Source organism: Alternaria incomplexa, assembly GCF_024043165.1.
Source record: "Alternaria incomplexa strain BMP 0042 chromosome Unknown scaffold_12, whole genome shotgun sequence".
NCBI lineage: Eukaryota > Fungi > Ascomycota > Dothideomycetes > Pleosporales > Pleosporaceae > Alternaria > Alternaria incomplexa.
Window position 1 is genome coordinate 145990 of NW_026249861.1, and position 21897 is coordinate 167886.

Sequence of the window (21897 nt, forward strand, 5' to 3'; positions counted from 1 at the left end):
CGCTATGACCGATGTCTTTCTTAAGGCCTTCATTTCGAGCCCTAGTCGCCCTGGGTCCTCAACTACTGGTAGAGGTAATAACTTCTTCTCCACACCGATTGCCTTACACTCAACCGCGCGCCGAGTGTTCTTTCCACCACCCGTTCATAAGGTCTACCGCCCGAAAGACCTACCGCCCGCACACCGCGGATTGAGGAACTTGAACATCCACTGCACGCTGAAGCCCCCCTGTCCACTGAACTCTCTCTGACGGGCCACTAGCCTCCGTCCGGCTCGCTACCCTTGGGTTCATCAGTCTCCAAACCCCCTTTGCCGCTCCCACCGAAGTCGCTCGTCCTCTGCACAGTGTGACCAACACTCAATACTCAATCTTCACAACCACGACGCGTTGACTCGACATGGCGGGCCAAAGCAGGAAGAGGAAGGCTGATGACGAGGATGCGCCGCGCGAGATTGGACGCAAAGTGGTCAAGATTGTAGACGGACAAGCGCCACTCCGTAAGTAACTCAATCGCATGATGTCACAGTTCGACTATGCGAGCCAAGCGGTCTTGACTGATATCATATCAGAGTCAGCAAAGGGCAATCGTGTCTTTGTGTTCAAGAAAGTCGACACATCTAGCGTCGCTACTCCGGAGAGCAACGCATCTTCAATCGCACCGGATACTGTATCGGCGGCTGGAAAGATGGCTGCCCCACCAACTGTCTCACCGTCCTTGCTCGACCGCATGACAGGCCATCGTATTGCCAACCTATCTGATTCGTCCGAAGAAGATAAAGGCAGGCCCGACATGACAGAGTTGATGGAACAGATGTCACGTCTGGAAGAATGCGTTTGGGTAAGGGAGAAGATATCAGAGGAGAAACTCAAGAAGATCAAGACCGGCACGATCATTTGGGAGGTTACTGCTGACAAAACAATGAACCCTAATGCCAGCGTCGCCAGGTCAGACTATTTGCCAACTTTCGACGGTCTTTATTGTGTGAAGGGCGCGCCCTGGATGGTTCTCTTCAAGAACGAAGAGGAACCGAGTCTCGAATGCTTGCGGATGACCCGACACGGCGGCGACGGCGATTCGAAATTGACACCAGGACAGCTTGCCCAGACACTGCGCGTGCTGTATCCGGATGGAAAGGACAACTCTAACGTCCATGGGCTTCCTGTCGTGCATGTCCAAGAGTGCCAGGACTCGCAGGCAGGCGACAGGGTGTCGCTCATCAACATGGCAGAGATAAGGACTTTCCGCGCTACGCAAGATACAACCATCTGGGGCACGCTGTATCCGGGCTCGGCATCCTTTTTCTTGAGAGAGTACATGCGCCGTTTTGAGGCGAAGACTGAGGCTGCACTAGAAGAGCTTCAAGCTGAAATCGATGCATCAGCTGCTGAGGCAGCCCTAGCTAGGGAGCGACAATGCGGACAGCTTGAGGTAGAGCATGGACCCCCATCGGTATCTTTGCTGGAATCCATCTTCGTTGTCAAGCTTACTAACCATCTTAGACCCAATCTCAACACGCCTGCTGCAGTGAGCCCGGTCCTTGCAACTGCACCAGCGACAAGACAGCCTGGGTACCATCGGACAAGAGCATGCTAGGTGTGCGACAAGAATCGATTTAAGACGAGCGAGGCAGGATGACCTCGCGATAAGGGGTATATGGGGTGTTGGATGTTCACGGTAAACATTTCTCCCGTTTTGTCCGGGATTGCGCTATGGGTAGAGTGGAGTACAGACACGCAAAGCTCTTCGCGAGCTCGTGAATAGCTGCAAATTCTTGTCAGCAGATTCTTTTCGCATGCTTATGCATTGAAATATGGGAGTAGAGTAGCACACGGTAACGAGAGCGCTCAACGGGCTTACAAATGAAAAACCGATGTGGTCAATGTATCTATGTTTTGCACACACTTTATGTGTAGAGCATGACACGTAACCTCCACAGGCCTTCGAATTTCTAGAACTTTACCTAAAGATGAAAGAGCGCCTGTGACGAATGTGATGATGGAAAAGATGGAGGTTGATGGTTTGAGGATGGCGGCAAGAAGCCCCTGCCCACATGCAAGTGCGCTAACGCGGACGGAAGCCACGATGACGTTGATCAAGCTAACCCGCGCATCCGTCGCGTCGCCGCTGCCAGATGCGCGACGCGTCTTTGTTCCCCTCGCAAGCATTCGCTATGCTACTGTGCTAGCTCACTTTTTTTTAATCATCACTGAAATCACACCCACAGAAAAAGACTGTCTCACAAACTTCTGATTCTCCGGTTATCGCTACTAGTCTAACAAAAGTCCAAGAAGTTCATCAGATGTTGCCCAAGGCGGGTTCCAAGTGTCTCAAATCCCTCTAAAGTCTGCCCGATGCAAGACGCCGGCTTTCCTCCCATCCCCAGGATAGACTCTGCATCTTGGTGCCCATCTTCACGCTTATCGCATTCCTTCTAAGAGCGATTACGCATCTGACAAAACACACAGTCCCGACAATGTCGTTGCCGAATCCGCGCTGTAGTATCCATAGGCTCTACTTCCTGACCTGGCGATTGGTAACCCACGGTCTCGGTCGCCCATTGTGCGGTCGCTTGCCAGATCGCAATATCGCTAATCATCCTGTCGCGCTCTTCTGTCTCATCGGTGGTGTCGCTGCCACTGTCGGTGCTAACGGCGCTGACGGTCGGCGGGATGGGCAGGGCTTCGGGAGTGCTGTGTCCTAGTGAGACGGCTGCTGGGGGTGGTGAGCTACCTGGCTGCGGTTGACCGGGCGGGAGCTTCTGTGGGACCGCTATTGGCATGCGAGGTGTGAAGTTGGGTGTGGATGGTACAGTGGCTGGGCTGTCTGTTCCTTCTAGCTTGCCCGTGTGCTTGACCGGAGCAGCTCGATTGCCAGCGATGTCAGCCCACGTGGTACCCTGCGGCGCGGCAGCGGGATCTCTAGCAACATATGGTTCCAGCGGTAGTGTGAAGACCGGTGCGTCTTCTTGCGGTGGCTCGTCGAAGTATCCTGATTCGTCCTGCTCCGCCATTCCCAGCGGCCGACTCGCTTGCCCTTGATCCCGCAGGTATCTCACCGACTGTCGCTGATTGTACATTTCCACTTTGAGAATGACGTTTGCTATGCGCGTCTGGTCTGTCTCCTCTTGAGCTCGCGCTGCTTCGGCTTTGGTGCGGAAACCGACGACGATTGTGGTGACATTGCTATTTGGATAGACGTTCTTGAGGCTTGTCGGATTGTAGCTTTCGTACATTTTTTTCAACTCGTCTGTCTCGATGTAGCCGGGGACGTTCTTGACGAAGATGAGGTGCTCGTTCGCCGCTTTGGCGCCATTGTTCAGAGGCATCGCGACGGTTGCGCAGTGTGGGCGGGATTGTGGGGCTTCAAATTGTATCTGCGGAAGTCTTTGGTGTTGTAAAATCTAAGTCTGTCTACAAATGTAAGCGATGACGAAAAGCCGAAGTGAATGTGCTGCTAAGAATCGAGATGGTGCGTGTGTGTAGGGTTGAGGTGCAGTAGTACCCTGAAAGTTCTTCTGACGTTCGAGTGTCAGATTAGCGAGTAGATAAGGGTCATCGACTGCTGCAGTTTTGCTTCCACAAGTGGTTCTATCGCTGTCGCGGCAGATGTAGTGGTGTAGGTGAGCAAGTGATTATAGATGAATGACGCAGAGCATATCGGGCCCATAAAGCCCCGCGAGGATGTGTTCGTCCTCATGGTACGCAGGCAAACGGAAAGACCGACGAAAGAGCAAGTGACTGGGAATTGTAAGGACGGTAACGAGACATGTGAGCCCAGAAAGTGATTAGTCGCGTCGTAATAGGCTCAACAATGCTCGACAAGGGTCCAGAGCACCAGAATGAGGAAGGCACGATCTAGGTCTTGTGCTGAATGCTATCACACATCCCATGGAGAAATTAGAAAGCTCAATACGATGTAACATACAGTGCAGGCGTGAAGTGCGCAAATGCAGCGCAGTGAAGCGCGTTGGTTTCGAGACCAATACTACGTCATGCCGCCTAGTCTAGCCTACCCGCGTGCTCATCCCTGCACTTTCGGGTCATCGCGCTCGCTCCCCGATAACCATACCTAGGTATCCTGTTTGCGCTCGTCTTGTAATGATCCGATTGCATCGACTGTGAATGGGATTTTGGGTGTTTGGGCATGGCATGATGCTGATACTGAAAGCCATATCGACGTGCATCCATTGCGCTGACACAGATTTCCAGTAAATCTACATCTTTTAGCTTTTGTCGTGCTCGAATCCCTACAAATAATCATGCATACCCAGCCCTGTTAGACCGGATCTGTGAAGACCATAGATTCGAAACATGGGTAGGTATGATAAAGTATCTAAATCTAGCATGACCAGCTTACTCGTGTCTACAAAAGACACAGTGGTAAAGTGGGTATGAAAGATACGACTCTGACTTGCCTATTAGAGATTTATAAAGAACAAGGAAGGTAAAATGCTAGGTTAGGAGCTGTAGTTGGCGCTGTACATGAGAACGAAATACAATGGCAAAGATTAAGGCCAACACGACACGAAGGCTCTTCGAATAAGCATGCGCAAGCCATCGACTTCACAACTCAAGGTATGATATGACTGAGGGTATTGTTCTATTATTCATTTACATTTTTACATCAACGAATAGACGATCCCTGCATCACCTAGACCTTGATCACAACCTTATGCGGCGCATCCTTCTCCTCAGGCTCACCAAAGATGTTAACCGGCCACCTCGGCTTGTTAGCCGTGTAAGGAATGTTGAAGCGACGCGGCTCCTTCTTGCCAATCTCCTCGACCTTTGCGAAGTCGTCTTCCGACAGATCAACCTCCTTGAAGTTCTCTTGGATGCGCGATGCGGTGACGGACTTGGGGATGACGGAGTGGCCGCCGACCTGGGCCCAGGCGAGGATGACTTGTGCGGGGGAGGCGTTGATGCGGGTGGCGATCTCCTTGATGGTGGGGTGCTGGACGAGGAGGGGCTCGCCGACCATGTTGTTGCCGAAGGCCTGGGGGGTGGTGTTAGTAAGTGTTGGATTAGGGGGATGGAGGGGAGATGGCTTACGGAGTACTCGGTGATGTGGATGTTCTTCTCCTTGCAGTACTGGATGAGCTCTGGCTGGAGGAGACGGGGGTGGCGCTCGATCTGGTTGGCAGCGGGAGTGACGCCGGTGCCGTCGATGATGGCCTGGAGGTGCTCCTTGGTGTGGTTGGAGACACCGACAGCGCGCGCCTTCTCCTTGGGCAGCTGTGTCATGGCCTTCCATGTGTCGACGATAGAGACGTCGTCGAGCATCTTGACGTCCTCGCCCTCGAGAGGGAAGAGGTTGTTGTGGACATCGCCGCGCTCGTCGAAAGCGACGGGGAAGTGAACGAGGTAAAGGTCTAGGTAGTCGAGGCCAAGCTCAGCCAGGCAGTCGTCGAGAGCGCCGGGCACGTCCTTGGGGCGGTGCTGCGAGTTCCACAGCTTGGATGTGATGAAGACGTCCTCACGCTTGAGGTTAGGGACCTCGCCGCCGAAAGCCTTCTTGAGGGCCTGGGCGATCTCCTTCTGGTTGCCGTAGACCTTGGCGAGATCAAGGTGGCGGTAGCCAGCCTTGAGGGCCTCGAGGACGGCAGCGCCGACCTGACCAGGCTCAGCTTGCCATGTGCCGAAACCAAGTTGGCTGGAAAGGTTAGCAATTGCTACGTAAGTCTGCGGGGTGTTTGTTTGGGTACTCACGGAATGGCAGCGCCAGTGTTGAGAGTAACCTTCCTTCCGAGAGACATGATTGCTATTGGTGAACTTGGGGTATCAAGAAGAAAAAGTAAAGAGTTTGTGAGTGCTGGAATGCGGATGTTCTGGACCTTTAAGCGTTGTCTGGGGAAAAAGTTGTCGGAGGTGGGATGGAGGGGTCGGAGACGTCACCGAGCCCCAGACGGCACCATCTCCATGTTTGGCAGCCGCCTCCGCGCATCAACAATGTCCGACGGTCCACCTTACAGACTTCTGCGTCATGCATTGGTTCGCCTTCGCCAAAGTCGCGGTAGTCGTGTCTCAACAAGCATCATCCATCGGCGCTACGGTGTTGCAGAGGCTTAGGAGTATCTGCCGTCGATCTACCGCGGACACGTCGCGTCGCCATTGGTGGATGAAATGTGGCAAACGCGAAGTTTTTGTAGGCGGCCTTCAGGGACCGGGTCGCAAACGCCTATTGTCTTGTGTAAGCGCGGGCATCATGCGGAAGAGCTATGGCGGCTGCATGGCAAGATGGGGTTGGCTTGGTGACATCGATGGCGGCATGCGGATGGGACTGACCTCGGCGCATCAGACGGTTATATAAGCGACCCACTCTACAGCCACGTCGCCTTTCCATGGCGTTCCAGACATGTGAATTCGTGCGTCTTTGACATTTGCATCGTTACCTGTACTGTAAAGAGCAGGAGTACGTTGATGGAATGCCTAAATGTGGGCGTAGCATCGATCCAACACTATCTTACAAAAGAGAGAAACTAAACACCCTATAGCCTACATTAACATGAAAACGTGCAAAGTAGGGGACCTAACGTCAACGTCGGCTCTAGGGTTTTCAGTTTCTCCCTTGTATCAGGTGGTCACCACCCCATTCATCTCATAATCCTCTCCCAAAATGTCAGCCCCTCCCGTACATCCACTGCCTTAACCCTCATCTCCACCCCCTTCTCCTCCCTCCCAGGCATCGTCAAAAACCCCATCCTTTGATTCCCTTCCACGATTAAGCTACACACCGAGATCGTTACAGTCTCCAATTCCGGCGCTCCGAGCCCGGCGATCAAGCTCGTAAGACTACCCTTCGGGCCTAGCTGTAAGCACAGCTCCAACATATCCTGTGCGTCCGTGTAGTCGATATCGATATGCTTGACCATCTCCCTGAGGTGCTTAGGTAGGATAGCAAAAGCGGAGAGGACGGTGTATTTGTAAGTTATTTCGCCTTTGATGTTGATATGTAAGGTATCTGTGTCTGGCACGAAGAGGACGGGTTTGGTCGCGCCGGATTTGATTCCATCCTTTGAGTTGGAAACAGGGAGGTGGAGGTGATGCGGCGCGGCGAGAAATTTGCACTCGGCGGAGAAGAACTTGCTGGTTAGGTGCAAGGTGATGTCCCGATTGACAGAGGCGTGGACTCGGTAATGTACTGAGCAGGGAATGCTTGCTGCTAGTACGGAGGCTGTGGAATTGGGTCGGCGAAATTTGATGTCGGCGTGGAGATGTCGTGGTGATGCGTGTATGGCATTGTTCCAAGCGTATTTGATGATGCGGGCTTGGAGTTCTGCGGGAAGGGAATTGAAGGAATCGAAGACTGATGCGGGTTCGTCTACGGGAAGTGTTGGCTGTGAATTTGGCTTGCCTTGCATGATGTTGGATTTTGGCATGTTTGAAGCGGTCTTTATAATCTTGATGGTATGAAAGCGGTGATGATAGAAGAGTGAAAAATGGTTATTAGGTAGTATCCTGTGAGATTTCAAGAACGAAAATGAAAGGCGAGGGCAAGACTTGGTGTTTTTAATATACACAGCATTAATTGAGGAATTAACGTACCTTGGTTAAGATGTGGCAGTCGCGCTGGGTTTAGACGAGACAATACGCCCAAAGACGATACACGACACAGCCACCTCATACAGGACATGTTTGAACAGGTCTGCAGCCTACACCAACGTAGAAACATACAAAATAGATTACCCAACATAAAGGTAGGCTCCAGAGTGTTCAAGTTTTTCCTTATTTGTGATGCATCAAGAACATGAACAGACCGAAAACGATTGCTCACGCATATTTCTTAATGTTTTGTGATTACAGTACATAGATACCATACTTCATCGAAAGCCTTGCCCCAGCGATCCAAAACATGGAAGCCAAGGACCACATAAAGCGCCGATCCACCCATCCTGGTCCCATCTAAACAGGGACTTGAAAAGGAAAACCCGCACAACCCACGCCCGCTACGAAGAAGGTATGGAAAATCGCTCCCAGAAAACATGATAAAAGCTAGAGCACATGGTTGCGGATGTCGCCAGAGACGAACTCGCCTGGAACAGACCGCGTCATGTTTGCTATGGCAGCCATTAGCACGGAACCGAAGAAGAAAGAAGGGGTATCAGAGTCGGTGAGGATGTGGAGGTGCGGTCAGGCAGTGTTTATGACTCGCCTCCTGTTGATGCTGCGGGAGCACCTTCACCACCTCTGAATGATCCCCTTCCTCCGCGGCCTCCGCGTGCGCCTCGCTCGCCACCTCGTCCACCACGAGAAGCACCGCCACGGCCTCCGCGACCGCCGCGACCACCCTCGCTGTCTGAGGCACCTCCACTTCGGTAGCCGCCGCCTGAGACGCCACCACGGGTGCTGGCTTGCCAGCTGCCGGCTCCGTACCTAGGCTGGTTGGGACCAGGGCCGCGCTCGTTGTACACCTTGACGGTCTTGTTATCTGGGCCGCCCCTAGCGTTCCTGACGTCGTCCGCAACACGACGAAGCGCACCGTGCATGTCCTGCGAGGTGGCGAAGTGGGCGACGAAGAAGTGCTTGATCTTCTCCATCTTCTCGACCTTGGACCTGTCTTCCTCTGCGAGCAGACCCTTGGCTTCTTCCTCATCCTTTACACCGGCGATAAAGAGACCCTTGCTCTCCTTGCGCTCGACGGGTTCCCGGGGAGCGGGAGATGTAGCCTTCTCCGGTGCGCCGGTGCCATTGGGCTTGACCTCGCTTGGAATGGACTTTTCAGCAGCATTTACTGCTGTGTTGTTGGCCGGAGGCTGGGGTGTAGCGGCCTTCACGGACTCCTTGGGTGCAGCAGCAGGGGCGGGCGAGGGTCCGGTTCGTGCAGCCTGGCCGGCATTCTGCTTCTGCTGTTGAGGAACCGGTGGGGTCGCAACGGCAGGGCGGGGCTGCTGAGGAGCGTTCGCTGGTGGTCCGGCTGAACGACCTGGGGCAGGCGATGGCTGGGCGGAGGGGCTGGGGTTCACGGCAGCTGGGGGACCAGTGCTGGTGTTTGCAGCTGCGGGCTGAGTCTGGCCAGGTGCAACCTTTCCGCCTCGGTGAGCGAAGTTGAAACCTTGGGCCCTCATCTCAGTACCGATTCTGCCATTGTCAATGTCCAGTACGAGCCAACCGTAAGCCGCATCCGCAAGGTTGAAGTTCCACATGTTCTTGAAAGCGCTCTCGTCGATTTGGCCGCTCTGAGGACCAGGAGCAGGGCCACCGAATGGGTTGCCGCCGTTGGCTACGGTTGGCATCTTGTTTACTATGTCAAGTGCCAGTGCCAGCAGGCGTTGTTGAGATTCGCTGTCAGCGACCGCGGGCTCGACTTCAGTCTTGACTGTGTCCCAAACATCGTTGAATGAGGCCTTGGATGCAGCGAGCTTTCCGCGGTAATGGTCGAGGGTGGGGTTGACACTGAACTCGTTGTAGGAGCTACCGTAGCGGAAATGCAGACCCGCGGAGACGGAGAAGTCGGCCTTGAGCGTGACGGACAGCTGGTTGAGCAGGCCTTCGCGAGCAGGAGATGCGTGGGTGACGAATATGCGGGTTTCGGTCGGGTCGTATACGCGGTTGGCTGTGTCGACCAGTTCGCCCATCTGTAGCAGGGTAGTCCACATGGTGCCCTGTCCACCTGCAATGGTCGTCCTGCCCTCGCCGTTGTCGAAGAGCTTGTGCATGACGACAGCGCCACCGAGACCGAGCAGGCGCAGCTTGACGCCACCTACATCGAGCAGCCGCGAATGCGCCTCATCGATGATGTGCAGGTTGTCCACCTTGTACTCGCCCGATCGCAGCTTCTCCAGGACCTGAACATCCTCGCAAGCACCCCATACGGTGTATACTGGCACGTTCAGGGTGTATGTCTTGTTGAGGAAGAGGGGCAGTTCTGAGAGTGGCAGGTGCTCCCGTGCGAAACGCTCCTTGATAGGCGGTTGCGGAGGGGCTGTGGCAATGGAGCGCTTAACTGCATCTGACAACAGCGGTGAGTATTGTGCCACGTGCTTGAGAGTCTTCTCGGCGATGCGATCGAGCGAGCGGTCGTCGTAGAAGCCAAAGTCGCCGGTGTGGATGATGTAGTTTGCGCGGGCGTCGGCGGCGAGCTGGTTTAGCGATTGCAGGTTTCCTGACCGATGTTAGCGATGAATTTGATGCTCGGGTATTGTTATCGCCCTCACCTCGGACATCTGCAATGCACAGCACTCGTACGCTTCCCTGCTGGATCACGCGGCCCTGGTTTGGGAGCAGCGGGACAGCTCCAGGCGCTGGGCCTGAGGGACCACCGGGAGCGCCGCCATTAGGGAGGTAGTTGCCTGGGTAGGGGCGCGGCTGGTTGGGAGCTTGCTGGATGAGGTCAGTATCGATGTCACATGTTGTCAGACTGGAGCGGCAATTGCCAGACATACTGAAGCCATGGAGTCGGAGGCGGAGGGGTCGAGCAACGTGTCCTGGTGAGGTATGCAGATGGCTGGGGTGGGCGGCGGAGATGGGGTGGGGTATTACAATTTCGGAGTAAGAGAGAATGTAGTGGAAGAGCCTCCTCTTTAGTGATGGCAGCGGCGAGTTGTCTGGTCTGCCGTTGCTCCTTCTGTTTTTGCTAACAGCTTTCCGCCGCACAGACCCTGGCCTAGCGCGTCCTATCAAGTCTCGTTGGAGCTGTCTGGAACCTCTACATCTCCAGCTCCCCCAGCTTCCTCCATCCATTGAGCTTTGTTTCCTCATGGTATCGCTGTTTCTTCATCTCATTTCTGTCATGGAAGCTTCTGACAAGATGGCTTTCCTCTGCATTACCTCCCGGCATGCACATGGCCTCACTGCCAGCCATCGCGGTCTCGTTTTCTAGCTACCTGAAGAGCTGTCACCGACTTCAGGTGATGGCATTTGACACACTACTTCCTCCATATGGCTTTTCTTCGATCTCTCTACGAGCAGCTTCAATGCTCGAGCTCAAGAACCTCTGCCAGCTCGCACAGTCGATCCCCAGCGCAGTCTACCAACGCACCAGGTCAGACTCTACGACCACTAGCCAACAGGGACACCGAAAGGAGAGTCCCCACCGAAGGCTTTCCGCGCTGCTACGTGCTCGTGCAGCGTTTGCTTCTCGAGTTTGCCGCGCTCGTTTGCCATTGGTCGGTGAACCGGCTTACCTAACTTTTGGACCCTAATTTTTGGACCCACTAAAAAAGTTGAAATCCCACCTTCTTCTATCGAGCGGCGCTCTTTTTCACAACTGTAAATATCAAAGGTCTTCGCTGCCCCGCGATAGATCACCACAGCCTTGCTTTCTACACAACCACACCGTGAGAGCATCGCCATGGACGAGCAACAGTTTGTCCAGCTGCTCGAGGGCCTCATGGAGCGTATGTTACCCAACCCCGCTCTACCACAGAACCTGGACTGACTTTCTCCAGCCGACACCGAGCGTGTCAAATCCGCTACCTCTACCCTCAACAAGAACTACTACAACTCCCCCGCCTCTCTCAATGCCCTCCTTCAGATCCTCTGCGGCCACCCCAAGCCTCAACTCCGCCAACTGGCGGCCGTCGAGGCTAGGAAGCTGGTGACGAAGCACTGGGCCAACCTGCCTGCGGACCAGAAGAACTCTCTTCGCAACCAGCTGTTCCAGTTCACACTAAACGAGGACGTGACTCTCACACGGCACTCTGCTGCCCGCGTCATCTCGGCTATCGCGTCGCAAGACTTCGAAGATGGCGAGTGGGCTGACCTACCCGGCTACCTCCAGCAGGCTGCCACCAGCAACGAGGCGCGCCACCGTGAAGTCGGTACCTACATCATCTTCACCACACTTGAGTCAGCGGGCGACTCGTTCCCCGGCAAGCAAGCCGATCTGTACAAGCTGTTCAGCTCCACCATCCAAGACCCCCAGAGCGTTGAAGTCAGGATCAACACCATGCTTGGTCTCAGCCGCTTAGCTATGTTGCTTGAGCCTGACGAGAGCCCCAAGGAGCTTGCTCTGTTCCAGGAGTCTATCCCTGGCATGGTCAACGTTCTGAAGACTACTGTCGATGAGGGTGACGAGGACCGCGCCATGCAAGCTTTCGAGGTCTTCCAGACTCTTCTTGGCTGCGAGTCCGCGCTTCTCGCAAAGCACTTTGGCGATCTCGTCCGCTTCATGCTCGAGCTTGCGTCAAGCACCAACGTCGAAGACGACTACCGTTCCCAGGCGCTCGCATTCCTCATGCAATGCGTTCGCTACAGGAAGCTCAAGGTGCAGGGTCTGAGGATTGGTGAGGAGATGACCTTGAAGGCTCTCCACATCGTCACCGAGCTCGGTGACCTCTCCAGCGAGGAGGAGGATGTCACTCCTGCCCGTTCCGCTCTTGGACTTCTCGACATCCTTGCCTCAAGCCTACCTCCCAGCCAAGTTGTCATTCCTCTTCTCAAGAACCTTGGCAACTACTTCCAGTCCCAGAACCCCGACTACCGTCAAGCCGGTATTCTGGCTCTTGGCATGTGTGTCGAGGGCGCGCCTGACTTCATTGCTACCCAGCTCAACGAGATCATGCCCATGGTCCTGCACTTGTTGGAGGACCCTGAGCTCAAGGTCCGAGCTGCCGCTCTCAACGGTGTCGCTCGCTTGGCTGATGACCTGGCCGAGGACGTTGGCAAGGAGCACGCTCGCCTGATCCCCGCCATGATCAAGAACTTCGACCTCGCCGCCAACAACATGCAGGGTTCGGATGACGAGCGCAACCTTTCTATTGTCCGTGGTAGCTGCCATGCCATCGATTCTCTCATCGAGGGTCTCGAGCCAGAGGACGCTGGCAAGTACGTGCCTGAACTCATCCCACGCTTCAGCAAGCTCTTCCACCACGAAGACCTCAAGGTGAAGAGCGCAGCTATCGGTGCCGTTGGCTCCATCGCCTCTGCCGCTGAGACGGCCTTCATCCCCTTCTTCGCCCAGACCATGCAAGAGCTTTCGCCATACGTAAGGATCAAGGACAGCCAAGACGAGCTCGATCTCCGCGGTGTCACTTGCGATTCCATGGCCAAGATCGCGTCCGCTGTCGGCCCTGAGCCTTTCGAGCCATACGTTATGCCGCTAATGGAGGCTTCCGAGGAAGCTCTGCACTTGGACCACCCCCGTCTCAGGGAGACCAGCTACATCCTCTGGAGTGTCCTGGCCAAGGTCTACGAGGAGGGTTTCGCTAAGTACCTTGCCGGCATCGTCAAGGGACTCAACGACTGCCTTGAGCAGGAGGAGACCAACCTTGATCTCGAGTTCGGTGAGGAGGCAGCAGACCTGGCCGGCCAAGAAGTTACCATCCAGGGCCAAAAGATCAAGGTTGCAGCTGCTAGCGATGACGACGACGATGACAGCGATCTGAACGAAGCTCTCATGGCCGGCGATGACGACGATGATTGGGATGACCTCGAGGGCGTCAGCGCTGTTGCCATGGAGAAGGAGATCGCGGCTGAAGTCTTCGGAGACATCATCACGCACACCCGCCGTGAATTCATCCCTTACATGGAGTCGACTGTCACCAAGCTGCTCGAACTTGTCGACCACTCCTACGAGGGTATCCGCAAGGCTGCTATCAGTACGCTCTGGCGCACCTTTGCCTGCCTCTTCGGCATGGCCGAGGGCGATGGTATGGGCAAGTGGCAGCCTGGTCTTCCTCTGAAGGTAGACATTCCCGATGAGCTGAAGAAGCTGGGCAACCTCGTCATGACTGCCACCATGACAATCTGGCAAGACGAGATGGACCGGTATGTACCCTCAACTTTCTTTCCTGACACACGTTGCAAAGATGACACAACTGTCGTTAATCCCAGCTCACTCCGATGCCAAAGTGCACTTGAGGTGAAAGCGAAATCACGACTGAGCAACTCTCAACACTACTACATATACATGATGTATAACTGAGAATCTGGCTAACGTTCTCCAGTGGCACTGTCACTGACATCAACCGTGATGTCGCGGCTACCCTCAAGGTCTGCGGACCGGCTATCTTGTTGACCGACAACGGCACCGTTGTACCTGATCTTTGCCAGCACCTGCTTGCCGTTATCACGAAGCGTCACCCTTGCCAGCAGGATCTCGGGGACGAGGCTGAGGAGGAGATCATGGATGAATCCTCTGAGTACGACTGGCTCGTGATTGAGACAGCCCTTGAGGCCGTCACCTGCCTCTCTGTCGCACTTGGCGAGCAGTTCGCTGAACTGTGGAAGATGTTTGAAAAGCCAATCGTCAAGTACGCCAGCAGCCAGGAATCTACTGAGCGCAGCGCTGCCGTTGGCGCCATTGCTGAGTGTGTCGGCAACATGGGTGCCGCCTGCACTCCCTACACCACTAGCATGTTGAAGCTCTTCCTCCACCGCCTCTCAGATGAGGACCCAGAGACCAAGTCCAACGCTGTCTACGGTATTGGCCTCCTGTGCGAGAAGACGACGAATGACGACGAGATCCTCAAGTCATTGCCTACCATCTTCTCCAAGCTCGAGCCTCTGCTCGATGCTCAGGACCAAGCACGTCTTCTTGACAACACGGCTGGATGCGTCAGCCGGTTCATCGCGAAACACCCCAGCAAGCTTCCCATTGCCGAGGTACTGCCCCGCTTGGTGCAGCTCCTGCCTCTGCGCGAGGACTACGAGGAGAACAAGCCTGTGTTCGGCATGATTGTCAAGCTCTACCAACTCAACGAGCCCACGGTGCAGCAGCTCACGTCTACGCTGATGCCCGTGTTCGAGAAGGTTCTCGGCCCGCCTGAGGACCAGCTCGAGGACGAGACGCGCTCGCAGCTTGTTGAGCTGGTGCAGCATCTGCGCAAGTAGGAAGGTTTCGTTTTGCTAAAAGAGAGGGATACCCGTCGAAAGACACACGTGATGGATTTAGGCATGGGATGGTGGGATGGGATATAGATACGGATTTACGATACCATGCAATGAATGAATGTTCAATATAGAGACTGCACTGAACTTGAACGTATTGAAAAGTGACAATCTTGTGTTGGGTGGCTGAGACGCGTGACAAGGGGCCCATGCTTCCTGTTCCTGGGCCGGCGCGCGCCATTTATCCAAGCTGGAGCAGTGACGTCTGCACCCCAGACACTTGCGGCTGCCTGTGCGCCCACGCCTCACAACAACACCTACACTCTCTACGGCGAGCTGTTCCCATATAACGCCATTCGATCCCACGCGCATTCCTTCACTCACTTCATGACAGCGCGCGAGTGCTAGACGCTCCTGGATCGCGTTCGCCTCGTACATAGCTTCCGACAGCTTCGCCCGCCACCTCGGCTCGAACGTGTAGTCTTCACCACCCACCGTCCACCATCGCCCTTACATCGTCCGTTCCTTCGCACTCTTCCATATCCAGTCGCATATAGCTCTTCTCACGATATCGCATCGCGACCGGCCCCAGCGCCCAGGCGCATCGCATAAGATGGTGCAGCCAAGCACGCGAGGATGGAAGGCCATGACGTTTGGCCTGCTCTCCATCCTCACCGGATCAGCTCTCGCAGGGCCAGACCTGACGTCCAAACACGAGAAGGGAAGGTGCGCGATCCGCGGACAATGCGGGAAGCAGAGCTTCTTCGGGTCAGAGCTGCCCTGCCCTGACAACGGCCCGGCCAAGACGCCGGACAGCGATGTGCGGAAGAAGCTGGTCGACATATGCGGCAGTCAGTGGTCAGACACGGACATTTGCTGCGACGAAGACCAACTCGACGCCCTCAAGACGAACCTCGACCGCGCCACGCCCATCATCAACGCCTGCCCTGCCTGCAAGGAGAACTTCTACAACCTCTTCTGCACATTCACCTGCTCTCCCGACCAATCCACCTTCATCAACGTCACGCGAACCGAGCCCAAAGGAGACAAGTACCTGGTCACCGAACTAGACAACCTGGTATCTGACAAGTACGCGTCAACCTTCTACGACAGCTGTAAGGATGTCAAATTCGGTGCGACGAACGGCAAGGCTATGGACTTTATTGGAGGTGGCGCAAAGAACTATACACAATTCCTCAAGTTCCTGGGCGACAAGAAGTTTTTGGGTTCGCCCTTCCAGATCAACTTTCCTCGGCCCAGCGAAGACGAGTTCCCTGGAATGGATGCCATGAACAAGCACGCCTACCCATGCGACACTGACGACGAGAAGTATCGTTGCGCCTGCCTCGACTGCGGTGGATCATGCACTGAACTGCCAGAAGTGCAAGAGGAGAAGCAATGCCACGTTGGTCTGCTGCCCTGTTTATCCTTCGCCGTCATCGTCATCTACTCGTTCTTCCTCGGCTTGCTCTGTACTGCTGTCGCAGGACACGTCGCTTACAAGAATCACTCGAAACACAAGACCGAGCGTATGCGTCTGTTGCAGGACACGAGCCCTAGCGACGATGAGGACGAGGGCGATATCGTACACAACGTTGGCATGCTGGATCGCCCCACTAAGCACTACTTCATCAACACGTGGTGCGATCGCATGTTCAGCCGTCTTGGTTACATCTGCGCTCGCTTTCCTGCCATTACCATCGTCACCAGCGTCATTGTAGTTGGCCTGATGAGCTTGGGATGGTTACGCTTCCAGATCGAGACCGACCCTGTCAATCTATGGGTCTCTCCTGATTCCGCTGCCGCGCAAGAGAAGACCTTCTTCGATGAGAAATTCGGCCCCTTCTTCCGTGCTGAACAGGCTTTCCTTGTCAACGATACCCACGGACAAGCCGGACCCGTTCTCAGTTACGAGACTTTGGATTGGTGGTTTGGCGTTGAGAACCAGATCCAGCGTCTTAAGTCTTACGAGCACGGCGTCACTCTCGACAAGGTCTGCTTCAAGCCAGTAGGCGACGACTGTGTTGTTCAGTCTGTGACTGGATACTTCCAAGGCGACTTTGCCAATGTTTCTCCCGACAGCTGGCAAGACGACCTACTGCAATGTGTCGACAACCCTTCTCAGTGCTTGCCAACCTTCCAGCAGCCGCTCGACCCTCATCTTCTTTTTGGCGGCGTCAACGAGACCGTTCTGGACGCCAAAGCGCTCGTCGTTACATGGGTTGTGCAGAATTTCCCCAAGGGCACCCCAGAAGAACAGCGCGCCATGGACTTTGAGAACGAGATGAAGAACTACCTCAAGTTCGTATCTGATGAAGCTCACAAGAGAGGTCTCCGACTGAGTTTCAACACTGAGGTCAGTCTTGAGCAGGAATTGAGTAAGAGCACCAACACGGATGCCAAGATCGTGGTCATCAGCTACATCATCATGTTCCTGTACGCATCCCTGGCTCTGGGCTCTACCACGCTCACCGTAAAGTCCGTTCTTCGCAACCCCGCGAACGCGTTTGTGCAGTCCAAGTTCATGCTTGGTACTGTCGGTATCTTGATTGTCCTCATGTCTGTGTCTGCATCGGTCGGATTGTTCTCGGCAGCCGGTATCAAAGTCACCTTGATCATCGCAGAGGTCATTCCGTTCCTTGTTCTGGCTGTTGGTGTTGACAACATCTTCCTCATCGTCCACGAGTTTGAGCGCATCAACATCAGCCACCCCGAAGGCAGCATACCAGAACGTGTATCACGTGCACTTGGACGCATGGGCCCTTCTATTCTACTCTCTGCGCTCACAGAGACCACCGCATTCGCTCTTGGGTGTGCCGTAGGGATGCCTGCAGTACGAAACTTCGCCGCGTACGCTGCAGGCGCTGTCTTCATCAACGCTATCCTCCAAGTCACCATGTTCATTGCTGTTTTAGCTCTGAATCAGCAACGTGTGGAAAACAACCGAGCTGACTGCTTCCCGTGTGTTCGTGTTGGTCGTGCTGATCCTGGCTATCTCAACGGTGGCATGGGATACGGCGCTGGCGAGGAAGGCGCACTTCAGCGATTCATCCGCAAGACCTATGCTCCGGCGATATTGGGAAAGAAGACGAAGGTCGGCATCATTGCGCTATTCTTTGGAATCTTCACGGCTGGTCTCGCCCTCTTCCCAAGTGTGGAGCTAGGCCTTGATCAACGCATTGCTATCCCCAGCGATTCTTATCTCATTCCTTACTTCAACGATCTTTACGACTACCTAGATGTCGGCCCGCCAGTCTACTTTGTCACCAAGGAGCTGAACGTTACCGAACGGAAGCCTCAAAAGGAGCTTTGTGGACGCTTCTCCACCTGCGACCGAGAGAGCTTGGCCAACATCATCGAAGCGGAGCGGAAGCGACCTGAGGTCTCTCATCTCGCAGCTTCAGCCGCTAACTGGCTTGATGACTTCTTCCTATGGCTCAACCCCGAGAACGAGAAGTGCTGCGTCGACGACAAAGGCAAGCCGTGTTTCCAGGGCCGTCAACCACCTTGGAACATGACTTTGTCGGGCATGCCCGAAGGCGAGGAGTTCATCCACTATCTTCAACTCTGGATCGACGCACCGACTACAGAAGACTGCCCGCTAGGAGGAAAGGCTGCTTACTCTGACGCTCTAGTCATCGACTCGAAGCACCTCACCATCCCCGCATCGCACTTCCGCACTTCGCACACGCCTCTCCGCTCGCAGAGCGACTTCATCTCTGCCTACACGGCCGCACGTCGCATTTCGAAAGAGATCTCCAAGGACGTCGACACGGAAGTCTTCCCCTACTCCAAGTTTTACATCTTCTTCGACCAATACACGACCATCGTCCGTCTAGCCGGCGCCCTCATCGGCTCCGCCCTCGCCGCCGTCCTCGTCATCACCACCATCATGCTCGGCTCCCTAGCCACCGGTCTCGTCGTCACCCTCGTAGTCGGCATGACAGTCTCTGCCATCATCGGCTCCATGGCTGTCCTCGGCGTATCCCTCAACGCCGTTTCGCTCGTCAACCTCATCATCTGCGTCGGTATCAGCGTCGAGTTCACCGCACACATTGCCCGTGCATTCACCTTCCCCAGCCGCGCCACCATGGAAAAGGCCCCGCGACACCGCTTCCGCGGCCGTGACGCCCGCGCTTGGACTGCCATGGTCAACGTCGCAAGCAGCGTCATCAGCGGCATTACCATCACCAAGATCCTCGGCGTGGGTGTCTTGGCTTTCACGAGGAGTAAGGTATGTCATCAAGATCCCCGCTTTCCCTTCCGTTCCCCCTTACTAACAACTCCTCAGATCTTCGAGATATACTACTTCCGCGTCTGGGTCGCCCTCGTTCTTTGGGCTTCAACACACGCTCTTATTCTCCTCCCGGTCCTTCTGTCGCTTGTAGGTGGGGGCGGCTACGTCGACCCGGAGAGTGATGGCGGGCTTGAACAAGATCTTAGAAGACGCCAGTACCCTGCGCTGCTCGCTGAGGACGACGAGTATGATAGCGATGACTAGGAGAATCATGGTTTCTTGGGGAAGCATTGGTGTAGTATGTTTTAAAGATGTGGGTTTGGGATAATTGAGGTTTGGAATGCATGGATGGCGTTTTTTTTGTCTGGATTTAGCTTTGCCCGATGAGGGTGGCGGGGGAATGAAGGAGAGGGACGGCGATTGAGAGAGAGGGAGGGGTGATGGATGTAGTTGTCTCTCCGTCTTTCCGGCTCCTGAATGTAGGCTGGTATGATTACGCTATGGGATTAATTTGATCGTATATTGTGCAAATTTAAGACATCCATGTTGAGTTCAATGGGATGTCAACCTGTCCTTTGTAGTTGCCTACACCACCCCACCCCACCGCTAATGAGAGCTTGACTGCTTGTTAAAGCATACGTGTTCTAGCTACTACTACAGTGTCCGTCCCGATAGTGGATCTCCCTATTTCATACCTTTTGTTAAAAGTATTGCTATTAGATACTCCGAGGTAGACAGGCTAGGTTTTCGGGGATTGAAAGTTTACCGCGGGATATATACCAGAGTCTAGTAGCTACGTCATGCGATTTCAAACAGAATGTAAGGTCAACGCTACACCGTCACCGTCTGGCTTACATCTTCTTTAGGTCCAGAGAGAGGATGTTTAGATAAACAGAGTAGTAGCTAATAAGAACAAGATGTTAGTTCTAGTCCGCATTGCTAGATGTCCTAGACCCTAGCGAATACACATGCTATTTTAATCTTGAACACAAGGTAAACGCTACAACCTCGCCGTCGGTCTAGCTTCTATCTCATTTACGTACATGTACATGCCTAGCTATACCTCTAGTTTCCCTTAAAGCCGGACAGATACATATCTGATGCCACCTTCACGTGCACGCGTAACACGACGATGTTACTGCCTGGCTTATGTACGGACTGGTGCGGTGGACTTTAGCGTGGCGTGTACGTTGTATGATTTTGCGAGGTTCATGCACGAAACGCGGCAAGGTCGCAGTCTGACGAGTGTGTGTGTGTGTGTGTATATTTGGGGAGTTGTGGCGTGGCGGATACGTTGGATGGTTTTATACGGTATATGCATGAAATACTACAATGTTGCTATGTAGCTTATGTATGGATATATTGAGTAAGGTATACTATTGCGGATACTTTGTATGATTCCACGTCGTATGAAGACTGAATACTGCAACGTCGTCGTCGTTTGGCCATGTGTGCATGTATCTGGTAAGGTATACCGCGGCGGATACATCTACATCAAACCCTCCACATTCATAGCAAACGCGACAACGTCGCCGCCTAGCTCCCATCCTATCCACATATTCAAACTACACCCCAATGGCTACATGCACATCAACCTCTTCACATCTACATCAAACACAGCAACGTAGCCGGCAGACTGATATATCATTCACTACTAAACCCCCATATTCCATCACTGCATAGGGCAGAACCCCAAGCAAGTGGTAACGAGAGCTTCCGAACAGCTACACACAGTGTCCACATCACATAGATAACAACAGCCGTTAGGGTCGCAGCCTACATACCATCTCTTCTTGTTCGGATCACGTGCACGCGCCGGTACGTTCGGAACCGCCAGATTAGCCGGGCGCTGGGACGACAATGGTGGTAAACTCGTGATTTGGTGCGCCGCAGGAACGGGCTGTGCTGTGCGATTCGAAGGAGTTGGTGGTGCTGTTGGCGCTAGCGAAGGTGAAGGTGAAGGTACTTCCTCAGTCTCCCTTAACTCTTGACTCCCAGAACGCCTCAAACTTTCTGCATACAGACGACTACCGTCCTCGTTCATGAGCTCGGTGAACCTCGAATCACCAGACTTGCGGCCTTCAGTGCGATCTGGGGGCGCGCGTGATGAGGCTGAGGACTCATGTAGGCTCCTGGGTCTCTCATTCGGATCGAGAAGTGTATGGGATGAGCCATTGTGGGCGCCTAGCTGATCTTCTGAGTCAGCTCCACCACGCATGAATATCATGTCGTCTCGAGAGGGCTCTGTTTGGACGTAGTGAGAGTATTGAGGAGCGATGCCTCTGTGGCTGAAATACGCTCGTGCAGTTTCTGATGCTGGCAGGCGACCTGGTGTGACTATCCATGCGCGACTTTGACCGTCTCGGGTTCTCGCTATGGTAGACAGCGTAGGGTTTCGTGGGGGAAGGCCATCTCCAAAGTGAAGGTCGTCGGACTCGCTCTCGGAACCGCTGCAGATGTCATAATCGATTGAGCCTGACTGGCTCATCGGGCCTTCGACTTCAACAACTTCAGCATATCTCCGTTGGTCCCTCAATACCACAGCCGACGCTGAAGATAGAAGGCGAAGCTGTTGCAGTGTTGATCTGAGTCGTGAAACCACGGGGGGAACAACTGGAGCCGCAGGCGAATGTTCAACGAGCGTTGTTTGACCACTGTTCAATTGCGATGGGCTAACATATGCTCCTTGCGGGTGCGATGGGTTCACACATGCTCCCGGTGTATGCGGGGTGGCTGACGACGAGAGAGCTTCGACGACAGTTGCTGGACCACTTGCGACTTGCGATGAATTGTCTAAGGATGCTACGAAGTGTGGGGTTGGCGCGAAGCCAGGCGGAGACGTTGCTGCACGTGTTGCTGACAGCTAATCAGTAATCGAGCTGGGAGGCGA

General features: G+C 54.4%; 7 protein-coding genes across 7 annotated transcripts; 3 read left to right on the forward strand and 4 right to left on the reverse strand.

The window, feature by feature from the left end:
- Positions 1-398: 398 nt before the first annotated feature.
- Positions 399-1595, forward strand: J4E90_007945 (uncharacterized protein; the record flags this gene model as incomplete). The annotated part of the gene is made up of 2 exons (XM_051437475.1): positions 399-498; positions 571-1595. 2 exons carry the CDS (start codon positions 399-401, stop codon positions 1593-1595), a joined length of 1125 nt encoding a protein of 374 aa, XP_051288286.1.
- An 838-nt stretch (positions 1596-2433) lies between these two features.
- J4E90_007946 (uncharacterized protein) lies at positions 2434-3327 on the reverse strand (the record flags this gene model as incomplete). The annotated part of the gene is made up of 1 exon (XM_051437476.1): positions 2434-3327. One exon carries the CDS (start codon positions 3325-3327, stop codon positions 2434-2436), a length of 894 nt encoding a protein of 297 aa, XP_051288287.1.
- Positions 3328-4652: 1325 nt separating this feature from the next.
- Positions 4653-5757, reverse strand: GLD1_2 (mitochondrial glycerol dehydrogenase Gld1; the record flags this gene model as incomplete). The annotated part of the gene is made up of 3 exons (XM_051437477.1): positions 4653-4997; positions 5054-5654; positions 5711-5757. The coding sequence occupies 3 exons, from the start codon at positions 5755-5757 to the stop codon at positions 4653-4655; spliced, it is 993 nt and encodes a 330-aa protein (XP_051288288.1).
- Positions 5758-6594: 837 nt separating this feature from the next.
- J4E90_007948 (uncharacterized protein) lies at positions 6595-7380 on the reverse strand (the record flags this gene model as incomplete). The annotated part of the gene is made up of 1 exon (XM_051437478.1): positions 6595-7380. The coding sequence occupies one exon, from the start codon at positions 7378-7380 to the stop codon at positions 6595-6597; it is 786 nt and encodes a 261-aa protein (XP_051288289.1).
- A 762-nt stretch (positions 7381-8142) lies between these two features.
- Positions 8143-10392, reverse strand: J4E90_007949 (uncharacterized protein; the record flags this gene model as incomplete). The annotated part of the gene is made up of 3 exons (XM_051437479.1): positions 8143-10103; positions 10156-10321; positions 10384-10392. 3 exons carry the CDS (start codon positions 10390-10392, stop codon positions 8143-8145), a joined length of 2136 nt encoding a protein of 711 aa, XP_051288290.1.
- An 899-nt stretch (positions 10393-11291) lies between these two features.
- Positions 11292-14773, forward strand: J4E90_007950 (uncharacterized protein; the record flags this gene model as incomplete). Its single annotated transcript, XM_051437480.1, has 3 exons — positions 11292-11337; positions 11389-13708; positions 13888-14773. The coding sequence occupies 3 exons, from the start codon at positions 11292-11294 to the stop codon at positions 14771-14773; spliced, it is 3252 nt and encodes a 1083-aa protein (XP_051288291.1).
- Positions 14774-15383: 610 nt separating this feature from the next.
- On the forward strand, positions 15384-19271 carry J4E90_007951 (uncharacterized protein; the record flags this gene model as incomplete). The annotated part of the gene is made up of 2 exons (XM_051437481.1): positions 15384-19004; positions 19062-19271. 2 exons carry the CDS (start codon positions 15384-15386, stop codon positions 19269-19271), a joined length of 3831 nt encoding a protein of 1276 aa, XP_051288292.1.
- Between the last annotated feature and the right edge of the window lie 2626 nt (positions 19272-21897).